The 13594-nt window shown below is 34.4% G+C and overlaps 1 protein-coding gene across 2 annotated transcripts in view; it reads right to left on the bottom strand.

Moving 5' to 3' along the window:
- Nucleotides 1–13594, bottom strand: part of LOC125052478 (E3 ubiquitin-protein ligase CBL-B-B) — a 61668-nt gene that overhangs the window by 15714 nt on the left and 32360 nt on the right. For both annotated transcript variants that reach the window (XM_047653354.1, XM_047653355.1), the window contains exon 2: nt 71–217. In XM_047653354.1, the coding sequence (XP_047509310.1) occupies nt 71–217 (147 nt within the window). The remainder of the gene's footprint in view (nt 1–70; nt 218–13594) is intronic.

Here is a 13594-nt window from a genome sequence, read left to right as displayed (position 1 = left end):
AAAAGAAGTAATAACAATAATAATCTTTTGTTCACAAATTGAACATTGTAAGGAGATATGTTATAATTACCTCGTGAAGACATCAAACTCGAAATTCGATATAAAATCGTTACAGGTGAGATCTATCGTGGTCTTCAGTGCCATGGTTTCCAACCCTGATGATATTGGATGCACGTTGTTCAGCTCCTCGCGGAATATCTTCCATGGCACCAATGTGCTGTAAAGACAAGAAGGATTGATTATCACATTGATAGTATATATTGTGTACGGGTCGGAAAACATATTACACATTAATTCCTAGTAGGTACTCTATAATGAGAAGTCGGAAAGTTTTACCCCTAGTATAGAATAAGCCAACGACGTGGAGATCCGGTAACATTAAAAGTACCAATGCTTTAGTTTTTGTCCCATATATCAACTTAGATTCAGTACGAAGCATCGTCAAACGCATTGCGATTTAAACAAAGATGTACATTTTTTAATATCTAGATGAGATAAACTTTTAAGATAAACTAAAAATAAGGCTGTTTAGGAAATCTTAATGTAATGCCAGGTCAATGTAAAAGTGACGTAGACGAATTCAAAATTTGTGTTATCCAATCCAAAACTTGGTACTAACATGGATAGGATCTCCCATCGCAGCACACATTTTAAAAGTGGTTTCAATAGTTAATTAAATGATAATTTTTATATTTACAAAGCAATAAATTGTACTCAAGATATTCATAACATCTGCAGAGCTAACACATTTCAAAGACCAACTAAAATATAACGATTTTAATCATAGCATTCTACTGAAGTTAAGTATAAAAATATTCCCTTAACCACCTATATATATATATATATAGTTATAGAGTGTATATTAATTGGTCTAATTAATGCAAGATACCAATAGAAAAAGCCGTACGAGCTAAATTTGCAGCTAATACAAATTTATCGTCCAAGTTTTTCCATAATTTCTATAACCCGAGTTACTTAAAACCGTATAGACGCTATATTGCTGTAACTATAAGCTGTGTACTGTAGTAATGCCTCACTACGGTAACAAATTATATATTTGATTTTTTTAAATAATTTATATACGGTCAAAATCTATTATAACGACATCGAAAGGAATAGTCATATTTGGTCGTAAAAACCGATAGTCGTAACAGCCGATGACATTGTTAATAAGTACCTAATATGTACTTATTATTGAATGTGTGATAAATATACTCATGTATAAAATAAAACTACATTTTATTTATTTCACATGAAAATTATAATAAGACATTACGTACATATAATTATAATTTTTCTACATTAACAAAATCTGTTATTTTATCGCAAAGTTCGACGATCCAAATTTTTCATAGTTGGTTAGATATAAAATGGATTACAACATCCGGTGTTTTATCGGTGTTATTATGAGCCACTGCATCCTTTACGCATAGTGTTATCAAAGTGAAATTATTGATAATAATCATTAAAAAAAATTTGTTACATTGACCATAATATTTTTTTATTTTATTTATTAGTTCAAGCCTCTTTGCCAAAGATTTAGACAGACACCACGGATCTCCACTTGCTACGGTCTGCGTACTGTCATAGCTCTCTCAGCAGCAGGACATCAAAGTATGAGGTTGACTCCTCTCCATATTCACAAGAAAGTGCTGTTACGTGATAATTGGCATAAAATTGAGGGAATATTGGAGTTATCCAAAGAGTCAACCACGTTAGTAGGTACTGCCAAGAGCGCGTAATTCAATCCCCGCCCCACATCGTAACGTTTTACAAAAGGACCCCCCCACCCCCCTCCCAAAATTCGTTACGTAATACTTGAACGCTCCCTAAAACATTTCTGAATGGTGTGGTCGTCTACACTACACCGGTAACAACTAACCGCAATTTTGAACCGCACTGAATAGTTAATTATAATTACTATTTACTAGAGTTGTAACCTTGAAGCGAGCGGAAATATATTTCCGGCAATTGGCAGATAACAAAGTACTTGAAGAAAACTATTGATAATAAATAAAAAATAATCTAAATTAATTCGAGTAATCTGATAACAAATTACGTTGCCTGGTTCATTACACTTTATCATAATGATTGCGACAAAAAGGTTTAATAATAATCTCATTTTGTAATATAATTCAGTAGCTACTAAAAACAGAATTATTTTATATTATAAAATATTACTTATTTTTAGTTGACTTTGGGCGGCTTTCAATACAAGGCACGCAAATCAAATTTGTAACCAATTAACTTCAGTCTGCTAACAATATTTAACTATACAAAGCCAGCAATGTATGCCTCTGACAGCAAAACCACTTTTATCGTTTTATTAACCTTATGCCTTAGTTTATAATGAAGCCCCAGTACATGTTTTTTTGTAAATTGACTGAAACAACTATTTTAGTAGAGCAATATTGGCCTAGTGGCTTCAGCGTGCCACTCTCAGCCCTGAGTTCGTAGGTTCGATCTCCGGCTGTGCACCAATGGACTTTCTTTCTATGTGCGTATTTAATATTCGCTCAAATGGTGAAGGAAAACATCGTGAGGAAACCGGCTTGCCTTAAACCCAAAAAGTCAACGGCGTGCATCAGGCACTGAAGGCTCATGAAACAGATACAGAAATCTGAGGCCCAGACCTAAAAAGGTTGTAGCACCATTGATTTATTTTTTTAACTATTATAGTTGAGGTCGCAAATATTGTCAAGATACACGAACTCCTCTGGCAGAATGACCATCGCTGTGGAACAGTCTGCTCCTCAGCATAATGCTGAGCCAGGACCAATTACAACCTCAGCACACACGCATTACACACTTAAATCGTACCTTGTTCTTTAAAAGAAATAATTGTTATCTCTCATTCTTTTATTGTATGTCTAAAACTAGTAAACTGTCAAAACTTGCGAAAATCAAGATGAGATTCAGTGATTCCCGTATGTCTTAAACGTATACGTCATACGATTTATAAGTTTTTAAATCTTACTGTAAGACTGTGTCTTGGGATACCTTTTATAGTATAGGCCATAACAGATACTAGGCATTAAATACGACTTATTAGGCGAAAATCATACGCGCTCAAAGTTATTAGGCGAGGTTAACGAAGTGTGGGATTTGGGTTAATTATATCATTAACTGCTATTTACTGACGTTTACGTGCTACAGGTAGAGTGCCATGTATTAAGTAACGAAATATACAATCTTATTTATTTATTTCGTAATCCTTCTGAGCTAACATAAATTATATATAACAATTATACTGACGATCTAGCCATATATGGAAAACTTAATACATGTTTACAAAGGTACAACATTTACAAAAGGAAACATTATGATATGTATAATGTAGAATATATATAATATTATTTATTTATTTATTACCACTTCGTTGCAGAAATACCTAATGCAATCGGCATAATGAAATGAATGTAAAAAGAAAGTAGTGTTTTGTTTTTTTGTCTTTAAACTCTCCTATAGAATAAGTATAGAGAGAGCTTAAATAAAAATAAGTAAATTGTTTTATGACGATCACACAAATTGCTATATATATATATATAGGAAAGGGAAACAAACGAGCCTAGGGTACGCCGCAATTCCAATGAAACAACAGCTCTACCGGATATTGAGGATTATATCAAATATTTTTTTAAATATAAAACAGGAGACAAACGGGCAGGTGGCTCATCTGATGTTAAGTGATACCGCCCATGGACACTCAATGCCAGAGGGCACGCGAGTGCGTTGCCGGCTTTTTAACATGTGAAAAACCTCGACCACACATAGTTTCGATAATAAAGTTCGCTTAGTAACCTACATTATAAAATCATCGTGTTAAATTAATATTAACTTTTCGAAACGGTTTCACCGATTGCCCATGGACACTCAATGCCATAGGGCACGCGAGTGCGTTGCCGGCCTTTTACCATGTAAAAAAACCTCGACCAACAATAGTTTAGTTTCATAAAGTTCGCTAAGGAATCTATATTATAAAATCCTCGTGTTAAATTAATATTAATTAAAAAAATACCAGGTCAACTACATACACTCGCTCTAAGTTCAAGTCACTAGTTGAACTCATAAAATTCAACGGGCTATTTGAATTTTCGCAACACAAAGTGTAGTTTGATTGCATATTGAAACCATTGTTAGAACTGCGCAAGACCGATATGGCATAGCGTGAACATACTTGTATTAGTACGTGCTTAGACACGATACTTTTAGATAGGCCTTTTCGGGTCAAAGGCTGAAATTAAATAGCGGACTTAGTCATACAATTTAAGCGATGTGAATATCCATAACAATTGGCAGAAGGCCTCTAGCTTTTAATTAGTAACTTGGCCCAAAAGGACTATGAATTCTAATCCTGTGATAACACAGAGCAAGGTGGGTTCTTACTGTTCTGAGTATGACTCACTCTGGAACTGGATGTAAACCCGGGTCCCTTGGGTAGAAAGCCTTGGCGAAACCCGAGCCCATCTTAAGGGCGTGCGAAGGGCTGAAGTGCTTTTAGGAGGTAAGGTCTCGATACCCCTATGAATAGCAGAGGGCTTTGAGACCTAGCCCCACAGTCCCCGCGTCAATCTCGTCATTCTCGTGGATGTCAAGATTGATGATGAAATGCAAATACAAAAAATGGAAATGCATTACGGGCATGCGTAAGAGCATTTCCACCTCATTTTAAAAGAAGAGTATGACTCACTAGGTATATATACGAGTTATAATTTATTTTTGACGAAAATGTCTAAGCAAAGTCAACAGGAGCTTCAGATACCGACTTCCTCATTGTGTTTGAGAGTGTTAATTGCGTACGAAATTAGCCGGGGTGTGAACTCATGACCATGAGTTGAGAGTCGCCTAAAGGTGCTGGCCTTCTCTTACTATATTACAGATATGGAATGCTACTTCTTCACCATCGGACATCAAGCATAAGAAATTCCAACCGCATCACCTCGAAGTCAGCTGTTCCACAACTGAGCGATACTTAAGACAGTTTCTCCTAAATGGAACCAGCTACTCACTGAAGTATTTCCGAAACAATTCGACTTAGATTCCTTAAAGCAAAGAGCGTACCAAGCATTCAGAGTGTGTGGGCGGCTCTGTTCGATTTAAAAAGAAATCTCCTTCTTCAAACATCAGATTTGTATAACATTGAAAAATATAAAAGCCTTTAGCATCGTGTCTGCAGCAGCCTTTTCCGCTAACAGATATGGTATACCCAACACTACTCCTTTTACAAACATCAGATTCGAATTGCATTGAAATCTGACTCATGTGGACGTGGCATAGTTAATTTGTGGCGCGTAATAATTGCAGTTAATTATTTCTGTAGTACTGATTTTTCTCTTAAACTGTATGTCGACGATCTGCTGACAAAAACTTTTCATACAGAGATTTTTCACGTGTATATAATAATCCCTAAGTATATTACCTACCTCGCTGCGATATATACTTAACACGAAGAAACGCACACAAATGTCAGAAAGAATAAGGATAAAATTAGTTTGGGAACTCAATTCACAATACGCACAAATACTCACAAAAAAATATAAAATTATAAATAGTTGAATAAAATAAATAAGGCCGAATTAAAATATTATGTATCCTCATCAAAAATACTTAGATAGTATTGATTCAAAATATTCTAACAACCTCATTTGTGCCATTTACCTAGTAATTTTAAAAAAATGAGCATAGCAATCATCTAAGAAAAATCTACATCACCTGAGAATTTTCAACTAGCACTTCTTAAATGATGAAAGATTATGATATACAAAAATTAGCTTAAAAAACAATTCATAAATGAAATGGTTCATACAAATCTTCTATACATATAACAAAGTTGAATAATGATAGAAATTATTTACATTGAACATAAACGCGTGTTATAACGAAGTAAAAATATGAACATCCATTTGTTAAAGCAACATACATTTGTTACGAAGCTACTGTACCTGTATGAAGAATTTTGCTTGAGAATTACTGACATTACGAAATATTGAGGTGCATTTGACAGCTGTCAATGTAAACTGTCCTTCACAGACTACTTCACAAAAATATTATTTGCAAGCACGTTCTGTAATTAATCAATCTTAGTTCTTAGATTTGATATATGAAATGATGGCAAAGTAGCTATTCTGCACTCCCTGCTTCATGATACTTATATCTAATCCGTTCATAAACTTTTAAGACTACTTTAGATTCTCCTCGATATCGTAGGAGCTATGGCATTGACCTATGGAGAGGGCTCAGTATTTACCTACGCGATCGAATCAGATATTAGGATATCCATAAAAGCACATAAGTTCAAATGGCCCAAAAACCGAAGGCAAACAATTTTTGGAATGGAGGCCGAGGACCAGACTTGTGAAGCGTTGGACGACCATCCACTAGGAGGCAGATAAAGAGGTAAGGAAAAGAGGGAAACAGAGTCAGAACGAAGCGGGGAACCGAATTTAGTAAAGAGATTTATGTACAGCAGTAGACTTCGACAGGCTGAAACATGAAACTATGTGTGTCTTCACATAACTATACAATATACTTACTGTGTCACTACAAGTGACTCTTAACCTAACCTACTTTTCGTACATTAACTTAGCTCAAAATTCTATTCAATATAGACAGGATCTTAAACATAATCAAATATACACACTGCAAGGCGCCTAGTTAGTAAGACAAGAAGCGATCTAATTCACTTACTTAGTGTGAATCTGGCACAAGAATAACTTAAATTTACCGCTAGCTACACACTTGTAGATCTTGTCTTAATTACATTAGCTTAAATACTGGAAACTTATGTAGTTGACAATTTAGACACTAGTAAGTGGCCTTTAGAGTTAGAAAAACTTGTTTATATTCATACTTCTTTAGTCATGATAGAACAATAAAACAAAATTTGTGAAAATATAAACATCGAGTCCAACGTGCGCCATTATCGCTTATAAGCTTATAATCTATGCATGCCTGGCAGAGTTAATACTAGCTATAAAATAACATTAAAGAAAAGTTGAATACTAAATCCTACGAAACTAGCAAGCATAACTTGTCCATATCGTATTTCTAACATATCGTGTCTCATATTATATGCTTGTTTTGTTCAAGCCTTTTATTTCCTACGTATTACATATATGCAGTTTCCCTTTTTCTTTTCATGTATAAGGAAAATCTTACTATGGTGAATGGAAGAGGTCACATTTTAGACCACCCTCCATTGCCCATTTTATATGATTGCATTGTCAATTTCCTTATATTACCTTTGACGTTATAGATGCCGCGAAGCTTCGATTCCATCTTTACGGATAGGTGGAACTAATTATATTTTACCACGATAGCAGACATCGAGCATTGAGGGACGTGAAATGTTACCACGATGCAGACAAGGTGACATGTAAGGAAAAAACAAAACTACACCGTTTGCTTGATCGTAATCCATCGTTTGGGCACGTTTATTTCAAACCAATAACGTCGTATTAATTATTATCCAATGACAGTGAAGTAATTAGAACTACTGGTTTAGGAATTATTGATGAAAAAATTCAGGTCCTTTCAACGTTTGGCATTGGAGTGAGCGACTTTTAGATTAAGTCGACGTGAATGTTATAAATTATCGTTTCTTTTAAACTTTGATTTATAACATTATTATTTTATAAAACTTGTATTACCCGTGTGCAGTCGCGTAATACATAATATAATAAGTATTAATATTACTACCTTATTATTGAAATGGAAGGAAGCAAATTAAATCTTCTGTTATCAGACTTGTCAAACACAGCAATAGTAATAATTACTATTGCTGTGTAACGTGTTGTGTAACAAACGTGAAAACAATTATTGTTTGATTTGTTTTTATGGGCAAGTAGTAACCATGCTTCTGTACCTGACACACGCCGTCGACTTTGGGTCCAAGGCATGCCATTTCTTCACAATGTTTTTATTTACCATGTTATATGTTACACTCAGAAAGCCTATTGGTGCACAGCCAGGTATTGAACCTGCAACCGCAAAGAGAATCGCACGCTAAAGGCATTAGGCCAACACTGTTCTTTGTGTGTGTCTGCGAATAAGGCATCTAAATTCTAACCTAATCCGTTGGTTTCATGCAAAAAAGTTAACAATTATTTTTATTTTGAACTTGTTAGAGTTAAAAATAATAAGGACTCGTTGTATATTTATGTAATAGGATATAATATCTTATGAAGCTGATTTCTAGATATCAGATGTTAAACTCACGATAACCTTGTAACTCTGTAACTGTCCTCCTTTCAGAAGAACGCGTTTCGGCCAAAACTCACCGATATCCAGATTGAGCATTTGATTTGATTATCCATAGTGGCAACCCCACACTTTGAAATAAATTTTCCTTTAGTTTCAGTAATTTATGAATCGATGATTTTTTTTTTCTTTTCGCGTTTGTGTTTGTTTACTTATGCCTATAAGCGCTTGTCACGTTTAATCTTGTATTTATTTTTCCCTACTAATGTGCCGTTGACAAAAATTTGTAAATAAAATAAGTTACTTTAAATTTCCTTCAATTATTAGTCGCTTAAAAATAAAACCATGTTAAATCGTTCAAACAAAGAAAATAAAAGCTATTTCTCAAATAAATTTCTGATTGTGGAAAGGTAATTGAATTTTACTTGTTGTCCTATCTCCGAGTTTCAATCGATAAAAACCTTTAATACAATGTCATTAAGGCAGAAAATCGCACTGATTGGATAATCTCCGCTCGTCTATTATAGATTTTATTTTATTACCTTTATAATGGCTAAGGGATTAGTTTAATAGAATCGTGATACCGATCGTTGTAATACTCTTACCGGTCATACTTTGAAACAGCAAATTCTTTTCGCTATTTCTTTCCTTTGATGCTATCCTGGTACTTATCAGTCGTATTATATTTAGAATTATAGCAAATCTATTAGTTAGTTTACCAGTACACCAAAATATGATTCAAAGTTAATTAACGGAAATAAACGCAAATTTTCGGAATAACTAGCATGATATAAAACAGTCAAAATCTGTTATAACGACATCGAAGGGACTACTCATATTTGGTCGTAAAAACCGATGACGTTGTTATTAAGTACCTAATACCTAATTCAGCCGGGACTTTTGATTATATCTGTTGAAGTCTTTCTGACTTTTTATTAATGCAGTAAAGACGAAGGTGATGGTCATTTCTCGAAACGAGTCTTTAGGTCCTAATTTATCTGTAGCTGGAAGAACGTTGGAACGGGTGCGGCAATACAAGTATTTGGGAACCTGAGTTACAAATGAGTGGAATCCTGATCAGGAAATTAGGTCTCGAATCGAAATTGCTTAAGGATCTTTCAACAAAATGAAGAATGTTTTGTGCTGCCGTCATTTGACCATTAAACTCCGAGTCCGACTTCTCCTTTGTTACATATGGCCAATTGTTCTGTACGGATGTGAAGCTTGGACAATTAAAGAAGATACCCGCCGGCGCTTAGAAGCATTTGAGATGTGGTGCTATCGTCGCATACTTCGTATAAGCTGGATCCAGAAGGTCTCTAACGAGAAGGTTCTGAAACGAGTTGGAATGTCAAAAAAAACTTTTGCAGAACATTAAACAACGGAAAATTGCTTACTTGGGCCACGTGTTGCGCCATGACCACTACCACCTCCTTCAATTAATTATAATGAGTAAAATCCAGGGTAAACGGCGCAATGCTAGAAGGAAGAAATCATGGCTTCGCAACGATAGGGAGTGGAGGGGTATTGCAACTGCGGAAGCGTTGTTGCATCTGGCACAGGACAAGACACGCTTCAATAGGTATACTGACGGCCAACCTCCAGTAATAGAGATGCACTAAAAGAAGAAAAGAAGTAGAAGTATTTTTTACCCTTTGTTAAAAATTAATACTATACTTAGGTATATATGTGTATTTAAAGAAAACACTTTTTTTACCGGATTGAAGTTTATGTATTATTATAAATTTACAATTATTTTACATAATTTTTTTTCACGTGCTTTACAGCGTGCGTGGTCACGAAGACAAAGTGTTCAATCCGGTAAAAAGTGTTTTCTTTAAATGTGTAAAAGTTATGTCAATAAAAGAAAATACAGTAGGGTATTTTATTTTCATGTTTAAAAGTATGTAACGTGATCCATGACCACGAGGTCCGTGGTCTGAGTGGTGGAAAATAAGCATGTATCTAGGTAGAAATATGTTCCACATAATAATAAATTACGGCAATGAATTGCCAAATGTCATTTAAATCTACAGTTTTACAACCTAAGACTTATTTATGAAACGAACATTTCTAACATCAATACGGCAATAAATTAGCCGTGTCACTGAATGGCTCTATCAGAAACAGTAAATAAGCACCGTTAGATGCCCGGCTCAATTAATGGGCTGCGCCGTTAAGTCGCGGATGCGTCTTGCCCCTAATAATCTATCGCTGTTGTCATATCGAGTATACAACTAAGAAACAAATTGTTTGTAATTACATTTTAATATTAGGTACCTATTTAAATTTTTACATAGCATCCATTATGTGCATTTATTCTAACATGACTCCTACTAGAAAAGGACATAACCATTTGAACTAGTGAATTAGTGTTAGTATTAAGTGCTAAACAGTGAGTAAAAAATAGAACACAAGAACAGAGTGTCTTCCCTTTAATAGAGAATGTGGTGTTATTGGACACTTTCTTTTGTTAAATATACTTATTAGTAAATAATGTTAGACTTAAATTACTTATTAGTCTTAAGTTAGATCGTAATGTTCCATCATGTCTTAGTAGACACCTGTATAAAAAAAAAATACACTTACTAAACCCACCTAAACCCCCTTCCATAATCCGCTTAACTAGACAAAATTCTCCTTAATACTACCTCCAGGTATTTAAAAAAAGAACGAGCCTTACAAAACCGTAGGCGGTAGCTGCTTTTAGAAAGACAACTTCAAAGACAACAATGTATATATCTCAATCAATTAGTTCTTCCTGCCTGCTCTACGCCCTTGACTTGCGAACTGGTAGTAAATGTAAATTTAGAATCAATTTAACATATTTTCTGTTGACGTTCATAAGTGTACTGGGTTACCTATATGAAGAAAGTTATTTTGAGTTTGAATTAAGACTGTTAAAGCAACGGCCTCCTCACGGAGCATACCTAACACCATAATGGTATAATATCAGAGCAGGGAAACCTATCTATTCTTCCAAGCACTTGCTAAACTTTGCAAATGTATGTCTGTCCTTAAATTACGTCACCAACAGTCATATCGAGATTTGAATGAGGTATATTCTTTTCTTCTCTCTTACATAGGTATCGGTCAGTTAAAAATCGAAAAATATGAGATGCATTAAAATACCTAAGTAAATAATATCGACGGGTAAAGTCGGTTGTTTTTTTTAAAATACCTTCAATATTGTGTTAAGTGGTAAAAATCATTCATATTCTGTTCCTACCAAGGCTAGAGAATATATTGCAAAGGCAGTAACTGTACAAGGCTGTAAAATAGTCGTAAACCCATCATAGGATTAGAAAACATCCCACTTCGTTTCATACATTGTAAATCCTATTGATGCCGGCACATTTATAGCTTTTCCTTACTTTTGTTCGTAACATACAGCTTATATATATATTATATAGCTCTGCACATCACATCAATATCGTAATATTTTTTTAGTATGTAAGCATTATTAATAATGATTAGCGCAAAGTTGACTCAAGGTATCATAATTCGCTTCCGACCCGGTACAAGTTAAAATCACCTTCGAATTAAAAATCTTTATGCTAATTTACAACATTGTAACTCAAAAATTCGATAATTACGTAAATAATGTAGTAAGTTCTCGTTTATTTTCTCTTGTTAATTTTGTAACATCAATCTACAAATCCAAAACCCCGACTACATTTGTCAGACAGCCGACTGCTCACCTACTGTCTATGAAATAAAAATGATCAAAGAATGCAATCTGAGACCAAAACTCATTTCGTGTTGTAGCGCTAATGTATTATCTTTATTATATCAATCCTAATTAGACATCAAATTTAAATCGTATACCATAAACGAAAATTATCTTACACAAAATAATAATCGGCATCTTTCAAGATATGAGCGTACCAATTCAAAAAAATAAGCTCAGAGTCCTACCAGTGTGTCCATGGGTGGTATCACTTAACATCAGGCGAAGCTCCTATCTGTCGCCGTACTATAAAATATATATAGAAAAGATAAATTTACCAAGAGACTTCTTTCACAAAGTCCAGTTAATTGGATCCTGTCCGATTTTAACCAATTGCTTGCTAAAAATGTGCTAGAAGATTTAGAAATATATATATATTATATATGTATAGTTGTATATTTGTAAACGTTATAAACAATTAAATGCTACTAAAACTGACGATTCTCTAATCAAGTAGAACGAACGAAACTGGCAATAATGCGCTCTCTTTTTGTCATAGTTTTTTGTTTTACAAAAGTTGTTATGGACACCATAGTTTGCGTGACATCGTTAGGCAATTAATTAGACTAAAGGCCTGTATTCACTTTGATTAGTGCGAGTGCATTTCATTTTCATTCATTGCATTGCATTCAGTTGTAGATAGCTGTCGATCAGCAAGTTTGGACGAACATCGAGAAGCGCGCTTGCAATTGGAAGAAGTACTGAAAGAAGGATTAAACGCGATGCTACCTGAAACCGAAGAAGTTTTGTAAGCTGAACTTGCAATACCAAGAAAAGTATGGGTTCGAAAATGGATTAATAGAAGACCCAGTCATGGCGCAAGCTACCAACTCTATAAGGAATTGGCTGCTGAAGATACGACGGAATATTACTTTGCTCTCAGGTTGACCGAAGAGTCCTACTGCCTGTCCAGACGTGTTTTGGCAGGCACGCTGCGAGTGAGAGGGAAGGGCGCACGTGACGTCACTACTCGCAGTTCACTCGCAAAAAAATAGAACACGCTTCTAATCACTTAACTACGCAGCCAACTAATTACCTGCACTAATCAGTCGCTGTCCACACTTGTTTTCTCCTAATCACTAATCAAAGTGAATACAGGCCTTAATAAAAAATATTTAGAGACTGCTTTTTTTTAAGGAATTTATTAATTATTACTGCTGCGCTCTATTGGTTGTGGCAGTATATGTGAATAGGCTTTTATACCGGTCCGCTATTATCACATTTTATTTATTCATTACAACAATATTTCCACTATATATAATATTAGTATTGATCATGGGAGTGACATTGATCATATCCTTTGTAAGTATTTTCCCCACGTAACACTTAAAAATTGTATGCATCTATTGTGACATGTAATTAGAAACAAAAGTTATGATGATGAATGGTTGTCTTATGTCCTATTTATACATACCTATTGAATAAAAATAATACATACATAAACAATAATCAGAGAAAGAGAAAAAATAAATAAATAATAAAACAAAGAAAAGAGAAGGACTTCTTTTTTTTTTCATTTAACATTGAGTAGAGTGAACTTAGAGCTTCAATAGCATTTGTTTATTTATTTTCGAAGCTTCAACGAGACCTTTTTATATTTTTAATTTTTAATATTATTTTATAATAGATATAATCACTGGTTCCCCATTTAGCTATAACCTGAAT

Source organism: Pieris napi, chromosome 9 (genome assembly GCF_905475465.1).
Source record: "Pieris napi chromosome 9, ilPieNapi1.2, whole genome shotgun sequence".
NCBI lineage: Eukaryota > Metazoa > Arthropoda > Insecta > Lepidoptera > Pieridae > Pieris > Pieris napi.
This window is presented reverse-complemented; position numbering and strand designations above follow the sequence as displayed.